Consider the following 19,941-nt stretch of genomic DNA (forward strand, 5'->3'; position numbering starts at 1 on the left):
CACTTAAGACATACACGAATGCTGAAGCAGTGTAAAAAGCAGTGGTGTTACTCTGGTTTTAAACCTGCTGTGTGGAGGTAAGTATATCTGAGTTCTAACAGATGTGTATTCGCCTTTGGTAAAAAAAAAAAAAAGAAAAATTACTTACTGTTTTCCATCCCTTTTATTGTAGCATGATTTATAATGTTTGAAGGTGATCTGTGTCTATCAGAAGTTACCATATTGCCTCTTTTTGTTTGCCTTTTTAATGTCATAGACTCTGAATGAGCACACATCTTGCGTAGCTGTAGAGTCCAAAGTTACCAGAAATAATTTTTAAAGGAACACTTTGAGATTTCTCATTAATTTTGCTTTAATGCTTTCTGACAAAAATGGGGTAGATCTGGATGTCCCTTTGCTTTTAAATAATTTTGGTTTTCTTCCTCTAAGCAAGAGAAACTTCTCACTGTGTCACTGCCACAGAATTAAGGCTGGAAGGAAATTGAAATGACATATTTTACAACTGGATTTTGTACCAATTTCACCTGCAGAGCTGTCAAGCTCCAGAATTTTGTCTCAAGTTCCTTAACATAAATAAATAAATAAATTATGGTCTAGACAGAAATTCAAATCCATCAAAAACGTGATTTACTAATATTTGTAAGAGACAGGAAAAGGAACTGACCTACATCTGTGTTCATTGACTGGGTAGAACAGGAACCAGTAACTTTAGTATGCACGGAAACTATAAAAGAAGTGTGTGATTCTGCAGGATTTACTATAAAACCCATCAGTCTAGTGCGATTTTTCATAGACAAATATAGTAAGGAAAAGTCCCTCATATTACGTGGATCAGAGAAACCATGTTAAGATATTTTCATCTCTGCCAGCAGAGGCTTTCAGCAAGGAATGCCAAAAATAACCACTGCAGTCAAGTTGTTTAAAATATACACTTTGTTGCTGATTGCACTTTAGAATCCTCAATAAAAATACTGTTGGCTAAAAATGTATTTAAACATCTGGCATAAACAACACCTTTAAGTTAATTTGTGGTGGCACGGCAGCCCACCACAGGGATAGAAACATTGAATGAACTTCCACGTACTCCAAGAGGCATATGGGGTCAAGAAGGAGGGGAGGATAGGTAGATGGAAAGTACGTTATCCTGGATTAGCTCTGCCAGTGTGCGCCCAATACTGTGGATCTTGCAGGCAGCTGCCTTCTATACCACTTACTGCCCCTGCTTGATCACATCCCAGACACAGCTGGCCAGAAGAGAGCTCATGTTTGCTGTCAGGCTGCAGTCAGCAAATTCAAACTACCTCTGTCTGTTCCTCTACCTCTCAGCTAAGCTGCAAACCAGTATTTCTTTACCTCCAGATTAACCAAGAAGTCAGTGTTGCACACATAATGTGGCAGAGAGAGAGCGCCACAAGAAAAAGATTAACCCCAAAAAATTGCAAATCAAAGAATGGGCAAAAAGAAGAGAGGTGAATAAGGACAGGCATAGTGTTAAGCAAGGAAATGATTTTTCAGCATGACTGCATCGAAAAGGTGGGAGGTTTAAGAATGGAGAGTTGACGTAAAATTTTAATTTGTTTGTTTTGCATCAAAACTAAAAGCTAAAATGTTATTGTGTATTGAAGGAAATGAAAATTTTGCTTCCATTTGATGCAAAGCAGAATGGTTTGCTTCATGTTTTGTTTTTTTTTTCCACAAAAAGAAATGAATAGTTAAGTTATAAAACTGGAGAAGGAGAAAGAATGCCTGAGGCTGGTTGTTGCTTAGGGGGCTTTTTAAATGTAATTCCTTGGAAGTTTAGGACGCTTATGACTTGGGGTATGTGAGTTCAATTCCCTCCTCTGTCTGGTGGGACTGAACCCACAATTCCCATTTTCCACCCTAGTGCCCAAACTGTCAAGCTCCAATATGGGAATGTGGATCAGGCTGCTTTCCATCTTTCTCATTGGCATTCTTTCCAATTGGATAGAATAGCGATATTCCTGGGAGGAGAGGTGGGAATCCAGACGGGCCCTCCTCTCAGGGATAGTTCTTACCACTAGGCCACAAGACTATTCCCCCTCTATCTCTGAACAGCAGAAGGATTTTATTCAAAGTGTACAATGTGAAGGACCAAGGATGCTTGCACCTGTAGTGGCCTCTGGTCTGCACTCACTTGGGAGATGGACAATTCCTGTTGTGGTCTTCACCAGACTTCAGGAACTGCAGGTGTAAACTTGCGGTTCCCATGCTGGCAGGAGGTTTTAATGGGAATTCTGTTGGGTATGCTGTGGTGGGTCTCCCTCAGTTGCTTTTCTTAGAATTGTTCCATTTTAAGCAAAATACTTAAGTGATTACTGAGAGTGGCATAACTATTCAGCACTGGGACGCTCACACCAGAGGTGGGATATTTCAGTTCTAGTTACTGTGACTGAAAGTTCCAGTCTACTCCATTTTAAGAAGCTAGCGTTAAAGCAGAGTCACTGAGATCAGTGGGAAATTATATGAGCTTAGCCCTGTTGGATTAGATAGAACCTCAGTTTAGATTTAGATACGTGATTTTAAAATACCATTAACCATTATCTTAGTTTTACTGTATATTGCAATTTGCTACCCAGGCTTTTGAATAAACTCTCTTATCTAGAAGGAAAATTCTGCTAAGACCAATGTGAGGAAGTTCCTTCTGATTAGTAGGAGTCAGTATTTAAATTACTGTAGTCAGTATTTAAATTACTGTAACATTTCAAAACATTGAAGTCCTCTGAAATGATGAGTATAACATAACTGAATAATGGTATATTGGATTTCCCCTGTATCTACCAGTATGTATATACCGATAAAGAACCTAGTCCAAATTACCTGTATATAAAGACAGTAAATTGAATTCAGTCAGATCAGAATTGTGTTATTCAGCATCAAGCTATGTGACTGCAAAGGATTAAATGGAACAGGGGCAAATGAGAGGCATTGTTAATGGTGCTAACCAGCTTAATATTTAAAAACTGGTTTGTCTTAATAGTCAGAAATTAAATCCATCATGTGACAAAGGAAATTTAATCTGATCTATTAATTAATGTAAACTTTAAAACTCTGTCACGATCAATGATTGCTTTAATGTATGTTTAGTATTTTTTCACCAGAGGACATTTTAATTGCTAAAAGCCACTTTGCACTGTATGCTTGGAAGTGAAAGTGGCATCTCCGACGTTTCCTTCCTAGCTGAGGCCAGAGCACTGCAGGGCCGTAACAGCCATGTATTTTTTGTTTCAGAGAAGAAAAGAAAAAAACCCAAACAAACCATGTTTCCTGTTTTATTTTTAAACATTCTTCTACTCTAGGAGGACTAGTACTTGAAATAATAGATTTCAAGACCTATATGGTTCTATTCTTGCTGTTTGGTCTCTGCTTCCTCCACTTAGAAAGTTAAGGGGAAGGAAAAGACAAATGCTGTCTATAGACTTGAAAATATACGTCTGCATTAGTAGACTGCTCATTTCTTCATGCCATATACATCACGGACATGAAGCATGTAGCTTTTGGGAAGAGATGGGATTGGCTAACTGCTCATACTAAAATTATGAATACAAATAGACTGGGGAAAAAGTAGCACACGCTTCTTTTTTTCTTTCTCTTTTTTTCTTCACTGCATGGATTGAGAGTAGGGCATGCAACAGGAGCGTGGCTAAGGGGGGTCAGAAAGAATAAGAGATGCAAATAACTGCAAATACAAATGTTATGTTGCCTTATGTCTTGGTTTGTTACTGCTCTTCTGTATTCTGAAAGGCCCTCAAGACTAATTGGTTTCATTGTCATTTTATTTATATATACATATATACACATTCATTTGGGGCTTAACTAGTAACCTGTAACTATGGGAATGGAGGCTGCCAACACACCTGTGATGACACAGATACTGGTCCTGTGTGTGGTTGTCATCAGAAGTATGCCCTACATTCAGATGGCCGAACCTGCATTGGTAAGTACTTCTCTGCAGCACATTTTATTTCATATTCCTCGTAGAATATCTATGTGCACATATGTATGTGTGTGCGTGTGCGCGTGTGTGTTTGTATCTCACAGGCATTTAGCACCATTGCTGAGAGAAGTGTATAACGGCAGTTCCTGGCCGTAGTAGCTAAGGTCACACTGTACAGAGAGAGAAGCATTTGTGTGTGTTTTGTCAAAATGTTTGTTAATGAAGTATCCCTTTGTTACTCCTTTGTAACTTTTATTTCTTTTCATAACTCTAATAATTTTTGAAGTTAAAAGGTGTAGAACATTCATAATTATGAATGAAAGTTCAGCTCTTCTGTTCACTTTCATGAGTCAAGACTTCCTTGCGTAAGCAAGGTGAGGAAAATGATCCTCTTTTCTAAGCTCTTATCGGGGAAAATTAATCATCGTTATGTGCTTTCTTCCCTGTTGTATGTTTTATGATTCTAAAAGTTACAGCACTTGTAGTGAATAAGCTTTCACTTAGATTATCAGTAGGAAAAAGCCGTTCAAGAGATGGAGTGTCTTGGGAGATGCTATGCAAACATTTATGATTATAAAATATGTTATTTGCTTAACACCATTTCTTTCCACTCTGCTTTTTTTTAAAAATAAAAAAGATATTTTTGCATACTGCAAGTTAAAATTTGGAAATTCTTATTCACAGATCAGAACCTAAAATCCATAATGGTTTTCATTAGCATTGTGGTCATGTTGACTTTTTTTGTTTGTTTAACTTCAAATTCTTACAAATTCCTAGTAATTTCCTGAGGTTAAAAAAGCATGGACGCACATTTATCATCTTTTCTCTCCTTTATCAATACTGCAAGACAGAGCACTCAAAACCCATGGAAATCTGTCAGTTGTCTTTAGTGATCCCTTGGTCAGATCCATGGCATAAAACTCAGTGGCTGCCCAGAGCCTCACTCACTTCTGATGGGTTTGATTGCACAAATTGTGTGGTAGGGCGAGGGTTGTATTGGCGGAGGTAGAGCTGAACAAGGTTCAGCGCTGGACTCTGCCTCGCTGTGTACACCAGCTATGGCTGAGCTCACGGGATCTCTCAGCTAGTACTTTTGATTAACACAGAGGGCTCCGTCGTACAGTCGCTCTGTTTAAATAACCCTCCCTTGTAGCCTTTGGCGGTTCCAGATGCAGAGAATTTGCAAGAGCGAGGGCCTTGAGAGCAGGTTTTATTGGATGGATAATTGTTCTTCTATTTATTAGTGTTCACTAATATCCTTGGATTGATGTTTTATTTTGTCCAGCATGTAAAAATGATTTTAAAAGCTGTATGCACTGCACCTGTTTTTTACTTTTTTTTCCATTTTTGTAATGTAATACATACAACTCCATGTTACATTCCTTGGTCTTGTGAAGTAAGTCACATATTACTGCCTGTGCTGATTTTCTTCCCTCTAAGTAGTCCTTTCTCTTAGAATACCTTTAAATTTTTTTATTTATTTTTTACGTTTTTATTCCTGCTTTCTGGTGATGGTTCCTGATTGCCTGTCTTGTCTGATAACTGACGTTCATTAATTATTTACAGAGCAAAATAAAAAAAAAACTCAAACAAAAGCCTCTATTGCAGCCTGATCCCATCTAGAACTTGTTAAAAACAAAACAAAACAACTTCTTGTTACCACTCAACCACGTAGTGTTGCCACAAACAAAACCTGCCAGCCTCCTCCTCCTCCTCCTCACTTCAGTGATTCCAGTGTTTGCTGTCTTCAGTGGTGTATGTATTCCAGGCATCACTGCAAGAATGCAAACTTCTGCAATGCCAGATAAATACTTGTTGACCCTTTGTCTAACATATTTTGTCTTCGTTTGCTTGACTTATCCTTCTATTTTATTTTTTTATGTTTGCTGCATGTGAAAGTCCCCACTTGCATTTTGTTTTTTGTTTTCCTAATAACCATTTCCCTCGCTGTATAAATCATTTTATTTACCCAGCTGCTTCTTCATTGCTCTCCTGTATCAGAAATCTTTATTTTTATTTCACTTACTGATCATATCTTCCCACACTTGTGACTGTTTCTGTGTATTTCTAATGAAGCATAACCAAACTAAAGTCCTCATTATGCTGTATGAAACTCTTACGTGTAGGATATCAGAGACCACCTTGTAAAACGACCTTTGCTGACATCATCTTGCTTACTGCATGCTTATAATATTACTAAACCCTGTTCTTGCAACATCTTTCCTAGCATTGAATGTTTAGCTAGTAGTGTTTCATAGACAAGCAGGCAACCAGCACTGCCCAAATTGATCTTTTTTTGTGTTTGTTTGGTTTGTTGTTTGTATATTTTTGTTGTTGTTTTTGTTTAATTTGCATGCTGTTGTTTGGTTTCTCCTCACGATGTGTCAATGGGTACGAGACTATGGTGCATCCATGCCCATCCATCACCGGACTCTTCTAGCTCGCTCTGTCTGTCTCGGTCTTCCGCCTGCCACCTTCAGATCCTGGTGCCACCATTAGCCTGAATCACTTTACAGTTTGTCTTTGGTAGTTTGTTTAACTAGCATCCCTGAATTTTAATTTTCATCATTAACACCTCTCCGGGGCACTCACGTTAGCTGTCTTGTTCTCCAGTAGGAATCCAGCTTCCTGTATGTGGTTAATTACTTCATAGTCGACCATTCTTCCTCCTCCCCCTCTTTCTTCCTCCTTTCCCTAAACACCCTTTAATTTTTTCCTGGGGTCTCAAAGGGAATTAACTCTCTAACGGGGATTTAGTGCTTTCATGCCTTGCTTCTTGGCTTTGGCTGTGCCACGCCAAGAAACTGTCTTAGGCAGCGGAAAATTGGGCTTGTGATTAACCAACTGCTCCATGTTTGTCCCTTACTTGTGTTTTAGAGAAGGATGAGGCTGCAATTGAGAGTTCTGAGTACAATGCCACGTCAGTAGCTGATGTGGACAAGCGGGTGAAACGGCGGCTACTTATGGGTAACACTTTTCTTCCACTTCCTTTGTTGTGCTCTCACTTTTGTCTGTATGTGTGTGGGGGGGAGGTTCTCTTTTGGTCTCATTTAGTCCCTTTGGTTTTGGTTTAGTTTGTTTTTTTTTAACCTGACTTCATCTGTGTGGTAAGGTCACCAATTTTGTTAAGTTCTCATCTGTTGTACAACTTCATTTCTTGTTTTTAAACTTTTTTTTCCTAATGCTGCAGCTTTAATGTTCAATTTCTTCTGCATAGAAAGAAGCTTTTGCCATTAACCTTACTTACCTTATGCAAGCTACTTCTTACATGTGATTTGTGTGTGTTTGTGTGTATGTGTTGCTGTAGGATTCCTGAAAAATCTCATGTTGCAGACCTGCCTATTGACTTACAAGTGGATGATGATGATATAAAACAATGTTGTATTACATATGTGGTGTTAAATGAACAACTGTATTTGCCTACTTAAAATTTGCAGTGCTTTTGATTAAAATGTAAATATTATGACTGGAAATTCATTTATTTCCTTTGTGCAGCTATGTTAGTAACCACTGAAAGATTTTTCCCTCGTTCTTCTTTCAAGACTGAAGCATGGCTTGTTTCTCTTCGTTGTTGGAGCCTGGGAGTGGAAGGGATGAGGAAGTGCCTTGAACAATGAAGATAATTCTTTAGCTTCTGCTCTCAGTTAACCCATTGCGCACCCTTGTGCTTGTATTCTTCATGTTACATTTATGGCCATTAGTGAGAATGACCTTTTGGGAATAGAAAGGGTAGAGTGGCTGGACCTCTGCCACACTCTTTTCATGTGACAAAGAGCACAGAGTAGCACAGACTGCTGAATGATACCAGTGGTTTGGAGGTTTTCAGGTGGTTTATTACTCTGTATTTTCCTTTCTGATGCCCTACTCACCACATATAATTATTTCTACTAGGTTTTAAACATAGTGAGCATTGGTGAGATGTACCCAATGAACCGTTTACAAGACAGGGATTCTTCACCCTCAGAAGAGATTCTGGCAGGACAAGATTCTGCTCTCTTCCCTCCTGGTCGCTATTTCATTTCTTAAAACCATTGAGTCCGTTGCAAACTCTGTCCTGCTAGCCCTTGGCAAGCTCAGCTCTGGCTGTAAGCATCCACGCCTATCTGGAAGGACCAACTCTAGGAGACCAGAAGCCTCACTTTGAATATTTTAGTTGATTGCTGGGCTAATAGTTGCAGTAGGTGACAATATTTGTAAAGTTTCCATATCACTTGTATCTCATCGCCCATGACAAACCATCCGCTTAACCATAGGCCAGCATACAACCACTGTGTAGGAAATGGCACGGCGTTATAACTCTGAAATGGTATTAGATGATAATATTGAGGTAAAATATTTTCCCTTGTTTGAAAACCTGGGCATATGTTCCTTTATTTTCAGGTTATCTATGATTGTTAATTTGCAATTAGTTTGCAGACCTAGCAAGTGACCCATATCAATTTATTGTTTAATGATGCACTGTTTAAATTAATTTAAGCTAACAAAAGCTATGAGGCAGCTCGTCTTGCTTTCTAAAGGTGCTATTAACACTTTTAGCTGTAATTTCAATAAGACCCATAGTTCACAGGAAGTCAGGAAAAAAAATGTGCAAAGGGCCATTGGAAAATCCAGTCCTCTAGGTCTAAATGGTGAGTTTGTCCAGCCACTAACGGTATGTACAATATGGTTTAGAGGGACTGAGCAACATAGTGTACTGCGTTGCTGCCTCACCCTCTGATAAAAGTAATTATCCGACCTGAAAATAAGCTCACGCTGCTTACAAGAGTCCAGGCAAATAGAATTAAGAAGGTAGGATTAGCAACAAGCTTCTTAGTTACACCAGGTCTGCAAGTTTCAAGCTGAACATAGACTCTAGAAATAGGTTTAGGGACATAGTTAAAAATCCAGTGTGCAAAATACATTGTTTATGTACCTCCTGTATTAGCAGGTATCAGCCAAGAGCTGAGAGTTTATGGACATGCTGTGTTTGAACAACTGATTCCTTAGAAAAACATTAACTAGAGCTGAAAAAAAATTTAATTATTAAGTGAGATCTGAGTGGATGGCTTATTACTTAGGGACTTTTCTACTCGTTTATTTCTACTGATTTTGGATGCTCAGAAAATCCACAATTTATTTTTTTAATGGAGTCTTACTACATTTCAAAAGTGTAGTGGCATTTCCATGAATTCCATGTGTCTTCAGATACTCTCTAAACAGCTGTTTTAGAAAGTACTGGAAGGCTTCTCAGGAAACTTTGTTACGAGCTTTTGTAAATGGACTGTGATTTTTGACCCTCCTGCAGGCAGTCTTGGGAGAGTAGGAAAAGTAGATGACTTTATGTAATTTTAGTAGTCTGATGAAAGATGCTTTCAACTGCAATCCCCGAGATGACAATTTCTAGTCCCCTGTCATTTGCTGCATGCTATTAAAATGACTATGATCTTTATAACCCTTAATATCAGCCAAGGCTAAGAATAAGCTTGCATGAGTTTACTTTAGGAGAACAGGGCTGCTGTCAGACATGACTGCCTATGCCACTCATTTTGCTACAGCAGGTCTGTAGCTCAGACTGACTCTTACAGGGGCCTGTGTCCTAGTCATGGTGTGGTCCTGTGACTTGTGGCTAAATCTTAAATAGAGAAAAGTAGATAAATAGACTTCCTTCCTTCCTGTTAAATGCATTTTTATCTAGATCTTGTGGGGCAGACAAGAAACTGGTCTTCTCTGATGATCTACAAGAAACCTTTCTTTAGAGCCATCCAATGATTCCTAGGAATTTTCATCCAACTTTTTTCATAATGCTCGTAAAGACCCCAAGGGCTTCCAGCTGTCCTTTGTCTTCCCTGTTCCGAGAAAAACACTTGGATTCAGCGTGAAGAGCACTCTCATTAAAGAGATGGCATTAAATGACTTTTCCTGATCAGTGAATGTTGCACCATATTGCTGTTCATACAGCTCATTTACATTTTCTTCGCTTCCCCCTGGGCCATTGCCATTGTAGAGTGGAAAGGAGTGCAGCCTTAATTGTATTCCAGGTGAGCTTCTGGTGAGGTTCTGCCATCTGCCAGAGTTCTGTGGTGGGTGCTATAAACTGGACATTGAGCCATGTACATTCTGTAGATTAGGAAGGAAAGTGCACGTTCATCCTGCAGAAGTGCACACATCCAAGCATTTAAAACCAGCGCCCTACCATAATCTGTAAGGTACGTTTACATCCACCTTGTTGCAGAACACCTTGCACTTACTATAAATCAGTAGGGCACAACCAATGTCTTCAGGTCTTAAACATCTCATATAGTTTATCTTGCAGTTAGTTGAGCACTGCCTTCAGCTCTTAAAATTATGTTCAAGTCTCTGTTTTGTATGGTACAACACACAATTTTTTCTGAAAATATTTTCAGTGTATTTCTTAGGAGCAGTCACGGACACCTCCCCACTTGCCTTTACCTTCTTTCCTCAAGAACCTATTTGCCAGGACTGTTTTCCTGTCATAGCTTCATAGCATGAGACTGCCCTACCTGATTAGAGGAGTGTGCTAACGTATTTCACATATTGTTCAGTCTAAATCCAGCATCAGTTTGAAACACATGCCCTGTGTTTCATGTCATGCCCTGCCTACCTGGATGAAAGCCATTCTAGTGTGGGCACACAACTTTAGAAGTACCGTATTTCCACTCAAGCCTACTAATACACATATCCTCAAAATATTTTGTCCAGTGTCAGATCTTCAGCAATGGAAGTTGTTTTTATTCATGTATGCAGTTTCCAAATCTCTTTTTGCTATTGCAGCCCTGGATAGAATTCGTAAGTCCAGTGGCCCCACAGTCTACAACTGTAAAGATGAGTCATCCGTTAGTCTAGCGCTATATCATTACATATATTGTCAATTATCAAGTCTCACTGGCTTGGCATTACTCTCTTCTTGGGCACTGTCTTTCGCTTGAAAAGGCTACAGGGTTTTTATAGAGCAATTGTCTGTTGATATGCTGAAGCTTTCTTTTACATAGAACTTGATACTGTGGACGCAAAAATAGATTTTATAGCATCAATTATGCCATTGGACTGCCTCATTACAAATAAGTCAACTGCTTACAAAGATGTGACAGGCAGCTGAAAACTTCCTCTTTGAGGAACCAGAACTGCAGAACTGTCTGGTCTTAAGACTCCAGAAGTCCTCATCTCCTAATCAAAGGTAATGCTTTGCTCTTCGGCTACTCTTTACATCAACTCTTAAAACCAAGAAACTTTATGATATATTTTTTATATTGTCTTTAAAAATGCAGTCAGCTTGCTACATTGTCATCATCACATGCCTTACTAGACTGCATGAATCCTTAAGGTGCTTTAGCGACACAACCATGATGTTCTATCCAGGGCATTTCTTAGATCTTATCCTCTGATCAGCACTTTTTGAAGAGGTGGGTCTGACCCATTTCTCACCATGTTTCATTTCCCTCCCTGTACTCTTTAGTAATCAAATGGATCAGGTTCATTCAGGCTTGAACCCAAGTGACTTCAGAACAACTGCAAAGACTATGTTTCTCTCCCTCACCTTCAATCCACTTCTTCCATTCTTTCCAGAGATCACTGCTGTAAGAACTCACTTTGGCAATAAAATGTTCTTCCTCTGGCCCTAGAAGATATAATGTTTGTTCCTTCTTGTCTCAAGAAGAGAGTTTTACAAAGTTATTTTCAGTATAGCAAAGAGCGACAGGACATTGAGCCCATCTTGAAGTTAAGGAAGTGCAGTAATTTCCCTTGCATGTTTAAGGCCAGGATAATGGTGCAAACGGCAGTAATACCATTGCTACAAGTGTCTTCAGAAACCCAAACTCTACACTGAAATTCAGTCTTTCACAAGACGTGTTCAACTCATTGTGTCTCAGGTTTTGCCATTGGACACTGACTTCTTGGGTCATCAATAAGGCTATTTGCAGCCCACCTCAGATACAGGAATGTAATTCTCTTCCCTTCCCTTGAAGCTGGCTTCCAAGATCCCTACAAATTATTTTAGTCAATTGAAGTGCTTGTATAAACTGTAAAGTGCATTAGAACTGTCCTGGACTTTGTAACTGCTGAAGTTTGCCTCTGCCTAGATCGTTTCTGTAGTGTAGGAAACAGTTCAAGTCATTTGGGAAATCACACCAACAAGGACCAGCTTTGCCAGGCTGGGATATGTTATATGCGTACCTATATTACATTCCATCCCTGATTTCCTAAGAGTGGCTTACAGGCAGGGCTTTGGTCTGTCTATATGCATGGCACATAACCAGCAATTAAGGTAGTATTTTCACTAGTTCTGTATTTTCCCTTGTTGTAGCAAGAATCATTTGACTTCTGCAGATGGCTCCTCTTCCATTTTTAGTAGCCTTCCAGCCATATATAATGAGCACCCAGCTACCTGCCTGGAGAGCCGAGTGTGCAGTCCACTAAGACCATTTTCTCTCCGCAGCGATCACTAGAGATGTGGGCTGTGGAAATTGCAATTTGGGCATTTCTCTCATGGATTAGCTTATGACAGAGAACATCCCTGCATGTTTTATGGGACAGAATCATCTCTTTTTTTGCCTTAACATTGGGCTTGCTTTGGAAAGCGTACTTCCACTACCGGTTCAACTCCAAGGATCTCAAACATTGCAGCAGATAGCCAGAGCCAGTTCAGACTAGTAGATCACAAGTGCAAGTCCTGCTTTGGCCACTTTCATGACATGCCAGTACTCCTTTCTCTGTGTGCTGGTCAGCTCTCTCATCCAGTCTTGTGCCTCCTGAAGGTAGCTAAAAACATCAGACAAAGTAACTGTGTTTATCCTGTCCTGGCCAAAGCTGTTTTGATTTCAGGAGATTTTTAGCCCAGTACCTACAATGGACTTTAATGAGCTGCTCACGTCATATTAAAAAAAAACCACAATTTGAGCTTATGGTCATGACTTACTGCATTTCCAGCAAAGGCAAACATTTTAGCATATGTTACATCAAATAGTCAGAGAGATTTACAAATTTAGAGGTGATCCTTCTTACATTATGTTTACCCATTTGAACCTAAAGTGGTACCCAACTTTATATATCTTGGGTCATCTGAGCTTAATAATCAGCCATATGGTATTTTTTTCCTAAACCACAATTATCTAAGGATTAGGCTGCCCTATTCACCCTGGACATCAAGCATGCTTTGACTTTTATTTGTCTGGGAGCAGATCCTTGAGGAGCACCCCTCACCTGATTGCCTCAGTGGCAGGAAGGTACTTAGTTGTAGCTATTTCCACCCCAGATTATCGCTGCAGGTAACAGATTGTGTCAGGCCTGATTGTTAATGAGCAGAGGTAGAACCATCAGATTTGATCTGAACATACTGCCCAGGAGTTCAAGGCAGAAAGGTCACCTGAAGCACCATCCTTGCTTCTGCAGTTGCCCCTCACAGAGGCTTCCGGGCATTATGCAGCTCTTAGCAGAAGAGTCTTCTACATTCCCCATTTCTGATGAATCAAGATTCCTCCTTCAGGTAGCTTGCATAAAGTAGGGACTACAGAGGGCACACACCCAGTGTGTGAACTTCATATTGATAATCTTGGGAAGAGAAAGCAAGATCACTTACTTGAGATGCATTGTCCATATGCATGTTCATATGGTGAGCCACCCTTCTCCCCTTCTTTCTCCTAGTCCACCTGGAAATTCTTGGGATTCCATAGCTGAGAAGAACTGATGGTATGGGACTGTGTGGTCTTAAGGCTAAAAAATCTCAGGTCTTAACTTGCAAGGATCTATGCCCTGTATGAACATGCATGTGAATAACAGATAAAAACTTCTAATTTCTCTAGTATGCAGTCTTTTTACTTCTACCTCTCCCTATGACACACTGGAAATTTGAGGGTTATAGTCTTTTCTACTGAAGACCATAAGCTTGGTAGAACGGCAAGGGGGTGTTATGGCTTATGTTTTTTTGAATCATAGAGTAACTGTTCTTGTGGACTTTCTAGTCCATTGTGCCTACCTGACCCAAGCTGTTGCCTCCAGTCTGGTGTTTTGTTTGTTAGGAATTTCAGGACTTAATCTCTTTGAATCACCGTTTTCTTTTCAACAGAGACGTACAGCTCTTTCTTGATTACAGGAAAATAGAATCCACAGAGTTAACTAGAATTACCGGAGTGTCATAATTAAAGTGATTTTCTCCTGCCATGTGTAAAATGACATCATATCAATATGGAAACCTTCCTCAGTCATTCTTTCAGTCATCCAAAGATCTCTCCTCTGGTGGTTCACTGTGAATAACTTCTTCAAAGTCAAACCTCTGTCTTGAATTACTGTATAAAACACACAATGATTGTGTAGTTCATATGGAAATCCACCATTTTCTGAATTTCAGGACTCTGTGGTCGAGCCATGTTTGGCTCCTTTGCAGCTCAGGAAGGAGCTGTAGAACTGTAGAACTTACTGAAGCCATGCATTCTTTACCTAAAAAATCCTTTAATCTGATGAGAGTTTTCTGGCAAAAGCCTTTCTTTTTTTCTGAAAGTTTTGTGGGAAGACTCTGGTTTTCACAGTGCTTTTGCCTGGAATGATCTTCAGAAATAGGGAGACAGAATGTACACAGTAGTCTGGTTAGAACATTCATTTGAAATGTGAGGAAATTATACTGAAGACCCTTTCATGGTGATTTGCCACCCATGTTCAAGGGAAATGTTGGGCTGTAAAGTCGGACTAACTCATTATTGCCTCATGAAGGTGCTCTACCCTTGTGGCCAGTATTGATAACTGATAGCCTGATAAGGGCTTGGGATTCTTCAATTTCAATAAACATGAAAGAATAGAAAATGGGACCTGGGTTTCTAACATGGTATGTAATGCCCTAACTACCAAGCCATTGGAATAAAGAGTGTTATGAGCTCTGGTTTTCCATTAGAAAATTTCCAAAAGTCTTAGGTTGTTTTATTCCAATGTGAATTAAAAATGGGTACTGCAGACTTCATTTTTGGGTCTCTTTCAAAATGGAATGAGAGTTTCCAGGTGATCCTACTCCTGGTTTTTTGTCTTGAAGAGCAGGGAGATGGGCAAGCTAGTGTTTGTTTAAGTGTTCTTCTGAAGCAATTAACTTCTATCGTAGTTATAGCCTACCAAGGGTCACTTTAAGCCAAGAGCACCTTTTCAGTATGTACTTCAGTTCCTAGCTTTGTTGTACTGCCTCCTAGGACTCTTTCAAATTACTTAAAATATGTCTTTATTTCTCTGAATGGCTTTTATCTGACTTAGAAATGCTCACTCTCAGAAAGCCAAGTGTGCTGCTCTGTATGCATCACAATCTTTTTGTGCTTTAATCAATAAAGCATTTAAAACATACTTTTAACAGGCGTATTGCCAGGAGGATCTCTAACTCTGTTACTAACTGTGAAACCAGGACCTCACTTTAACTCTTTCTGTCAGTTCTACTTTGCTATATGAAATCATAGAAAACAGGGGGAAGGAATCCCTGAGGTCATTCATGCATTCTTTCTCTCCCAAGGGCAGATCCTTTCATCTTGAGTTATCGTCACTTTTATTCACTGAGTTTGTGAATGGTGTGCTATTTCCTGTAAAAATCCCTTTTCTTCATTTCTTTGCTGATGATAAAGACTCTGACCTTATCCAAAATTCCTACCAATACCTTCCATTGTTTTGCTTTTCCATTTTAAATGAAAGGATTTGTCCAAGGTCAGGAGATAATGCTCTTCGCAGCGCTCAGAGTATTTCAGTTTTTCTTAAATGCAGCTTCTCTATTTAGAAAAAGCACCACAATCACACCTAATAGTGCTATTCTTACGGGACCAGACTGGACTCATGTGGTGCTTATAAAACACCTGATCCAATCTATCAAGCGATATTCCCTAAATAGTAGTTCCCTAAATGTAGTTTTCCCTGAAGAAGAATCAAACTTCTAAAATGAGAGCTGCGGGATTCATGATTCAGTGCAAGATTCACCTAGTCGTTTCTTCACACATTCCGTATGTGGCAGTGCAGAATTCTCATCCTATTTTCATGCAAATAAAATTCTACCAATCATGAAATTGCAAGGAAGTGAGGAGACAAGCATAACAGAGTGAAGAATTCCACATACTGCAAGTTACCCTTTCTGTCTCACCTTTTTTCATTCCCTGAATATGAAGCTCTTTCAGTTTCTCCTTCATCTGTTCACAGCTATTTGTTTCTTTCATTATACTCTTCTGAATGCTCTTTCTCTATCCTTTCAGCATCACAGAGCATAATTTGCATGAGAATAACATAGTTCTCACTTAACTGAAAATTCAAATATTTTAGTTGTGTGTTCAGTTTCTCCTTGTGCTTGTTGTCCCTCCTTGTACCCTGATCTCATGCCATATACCGCATGTACTGCTGCTTGCAGTAAAATTCTTTTTATGGATGGCAGCAGCAGTCTTATCATGTGTTCTCTGTCTCATTGCTTTCTTACTCATACTGCATATTCCTTCTTACTTAAAGGCAAGCTCATCTGTATAATCAACAGAATATTTTAAAAAAAAAATTGCCTTTCCTGAGTTAAGTTTTAATCTCTTCCAAGTTTCAGGCTTTCAGAATTTGTGTATTTTTTGTCAGAATTTGAGTGGGATTTTGAGTGGTTTTTTATCCAATTAGATAGTCTTTGTTGTTAGGCATGGTCATGCAGTTCACCTGCATACAGCAGTGCTGCCACTAGTGGTTAAAATTATTTCTGTAAGATTTTCCTATATAACATAAATGTTAAGAGGAGGAGTGTACTATGCAAAAACCCAGTATACCTGGAATTCAGAAAGAGCTATGTTTGGTGGAGATTGTGCTATGATACCAATGTGAAGGAAACAGATGAGATGTCAGCACAGGCTACCTTTGAGCCAGACTGAGCAAAAGAGTGTTTTCGGGTGTGAGAGGAGATAAGATACAAATTATGGGCTAATTTGATTCCAGATACTTTTTGTATTAAACTGAATGAGTTCAACGTTCTTTAAGGTGAGGGAGCCTCAGGTTTCCTCAGCTGATCAGGATCTGGCCCTCAGATAGAACTGCTCTAATACCTTAGCATCATTACCGTTTCGTAACTGTAACTTAATAGTAGCTGGCACAACGGAGTCCTGGTGTTGGTCCTTATGAGGGCTCCAAAATGCTACAGTGATGCAAAGAATCATTACGGATGATGGCAATTAATGGTTTAAGATGAGGCCTTCTCAAAATAAAAACAATCATGAGTACGTACTTTTTTCCCTCTTAAAAGAATCACCCAATTCCTGGCAGTTTCCTTTGAAATCTTACTTAAAAAAATAAATCCAGTTTAAATTTAAGATAGGACTCACTGATATCCTGTGTGCACTATCTAGGACTGGTTCTGCAATTTCATTTCTGCTGAGATGTACTGTAAAATCTGTTGGGAATCGGTGCAGGACATAAAGCAAAAGAGAATGACAACTCTTGTGATAGCTATCAAGGTGATGAACATTAACAGGGCATTTTTCAGCTTTTCAGTATTCATACTTACAGATTGCCAAATATTTGGCTTTCTTTCACAGGTATCCTTAAGCTTTCCTCACTTGTTCAAATACATAAGTTTTCCTGTCTTGTACACATAGCCTGGAGAGTCAGTTTGTGTTTCACTGTGAATTAAATACAGACAAATCAACTCATTTTTATGTGTTTAGGATAGGTAAACAGGTTATCTCTTGGTTCAGACACAGCAGCAGTTTACAACAGCTTTAGTTACAGCACATCTGCTGAGGAACAGAGATTGCTCGTAGTTTAACCCTTTTTGCCACTCCAGTTGCCAGCCGATATTACTTCACAGGCACCTCATTAGGAAAAAATGGCCTAAGGTAGTCTGTATACCTCATAGTTGCACTGGCTAAAACAGTGAGTGCTCTAAAGCTGCCATTCTGCTTGCAACCTTTAGCTTTCAGTTACATCAAGGTTGACTCGTTCATGTGTCTGAGCCCTGAATTTAAGACAGTTATTCTGAGCATAAGATACTGTGTTCAGATCTTGTGCAAAATTCAGACCAAGTGTAGAAGTAGATACGATTACACTCTTGAGTATTATTACTCATTACTTTGCTTTGGCTATGACCTACTTGATAGAACCTGATAGCTACTCTGAATTCACAGCTCCAGACTGCTCTGTCATTAATTGCTCTTTGGCTGGCATAAAAGTTGGGTCAAAATAAGCTTCTCTAATGTGGTACAGATTTTGGGAGCAAAGCCCAACCACCCTATTTCTGCTGACCCTAGTGAGCTTTAGGTTACTGCAAATGAATTCCAAATGAAAGCCAGTTGAAATGCTAGTTTGCTTTAACTTGCCCTATGGTCAGTGTTATTATCTGGCCAATCATAGAAACTAGGTAGGGAAAACAAGCATTCTTCCCCTTTCGTGTCTTCCTTTCAGCTGTACTTACCTCTTACCACATAAGACCTAAATGGTTTACAGAAATTTGGCAAACTTAGAAAACATTCTTTGTTTTGGGGGACTGCTATTCCTTCTTTTCCCTTTTGTCTTAAAGTCAGACATTGCCCAGATTTGTGTCTTTGGACAGCATTAAACACCTCAATGGCCTTTTAAATTTGAGAATCAGCACAAACCTGCCTCTCCATGTTTCCAAGAGCAATTACCTTCAAACCAGTTACTAATTACTAATTTGTGTTAATTAGTGAGTAAAGAGGGCACACGCTGCACATTTTGCAGTGTATGGATTTCACTGTCTTTGGAGTTTGATGTCATAAACCTACAGATGTGACCAAACCTAATCTTCTATTGCCTACCTGTTGCTGCGAAAAATCCTTTTCCTCTGCCCAAGGCCTTAAGACAGGAGGTCAGTCTAACCTTCCTCTCTGATTCAGAGGAGATGGCAATCATTAGCTATACAGAATTTTTTTCATTTCATTTCTTCCAAGAACAACTTCTTCTGTGGAAGAAGGTGCCGTTGACTGTCCCTCTCATGCTTTTCCTAAGAGATAGATGATCAAGACAGCAGCTGCTGCAGGACTTCCTTGAATGTAGGTGATGACTTAAGTGGCTTCCCTCTCCATTTTCACTTGAGGCTATATATGACTTCTTTTGCTTTCACTACAGCTGGCCACTTTTGGTCTTCTGTTAAGGCTTCTTTGCACGTTTATACACACATTATTGAAAACAGCTCTTTCATTTACAGTTGTTCTCCGCTCTTTCCAATCATGATCAAGAGTTGGAAAACAAATAGGGCTTCTGGATCTTGTTGACTGCAAACTGCCATGCTGGGTAACAGAAAAGATCAGAGAATCACTTCTCCATATCCACAAAGGAAACACCTTGATGCTAGATGGCTTGGTTTTGCTTTCATGTCTGGTGGCTGAAAGGCTTTTTGTGATACAGCTGCATATTGATCAGACAAAGGGAAGTGACACTGATCCCTAGTGCAATATTTCTATGCGTTTTATACATTCTGGGCATAACATGAAATTAAGATCATCCTCCTTCGTGCAGAGATCCACATAGCACTCGTCTGTCTTGTATCTTGCTCAGGATACAGCAGCACACGTCAACATGGTAGAAATACACTACATTGACTGGTATCTCAGTGGCCTGCACAATGGCACAGTGACTGCAAAATGGCATTTGTGCTTTTAGACAGTAATAGTACAAGCCCAAGTTATATTCAACATCTTTTCCTGAGGGCTCTTTGTCACTGCCAGCTGGCTCAGCCTTCTTGTGTGACGGGCAGGATTACACCTTTACAGTACAAAGAGAATGCTTGCCTCTTTCTAAAATTACCTTCTTGCCTACCACCCAAAGAAGCTTATTTTGGTTTAGGTCTTCTTAAAAAATATGATTGATCACTTTGTTACTTGTCCATTTCATTCCTTGTACACATGTACAGCATCTTTAAGTTTTTAAAATCTTTTTATCTTTTAAGAGAATAATTTGAATATTTATGTTATCTTAAGCAATTTTTTATCCCACTGAACAGTATATCACATGTTTTAGCAAGTTGACTGAGACTGGGAAAGCAGAGTTTTGCATATAGG

The 19,941-nt window shown here is 39.3% G+C and overlaps 1 protein-coding gene across 1 annotated transcript in view; it reads left to right on the forward strand.

The window, feature by feature from the left end:
• SCUBE1 (signal peptide, CUB domain, EGF-like 1) overlaps nucleotides 1-19,941 on the forward strand; it is a 220,390-nt gene that overhangs the window by 116,912 nt on the left and 83,537 nt on the right. The window contains exons 6-7 of the mRNA XM_009332799.1: nucleotides 3,839-3,955; nucleotides 6,833-6,922. Coding sequence (XP_009331074.1) covers nucleotides 3,839-3,955; nucleotides 6,833-6,922 — 207 coding nt within the window. The remainder of the gene's footprint in view (nucleotides 1-3,838; nucleotides 3,956-6,832; nucleotides 6,923-19,941) is intronic.

The sequence above is a fragment of the Pygoscelis adeliae genome, unplaced genomic scaffold, assembly GCF_000699105.1.
Source record: "Pygoscelis adeliae isolate BGI_AS28 unplaced genomic scaffold, ASM69910v1 Scaffold38, whole genome shotgun sequence".
NCBI lineage: Eukaryota > Metazoa > Chordata > Aves > Sphenisciformes > Spheniscidae > Pygoscelis > Pygoscelis adeliae.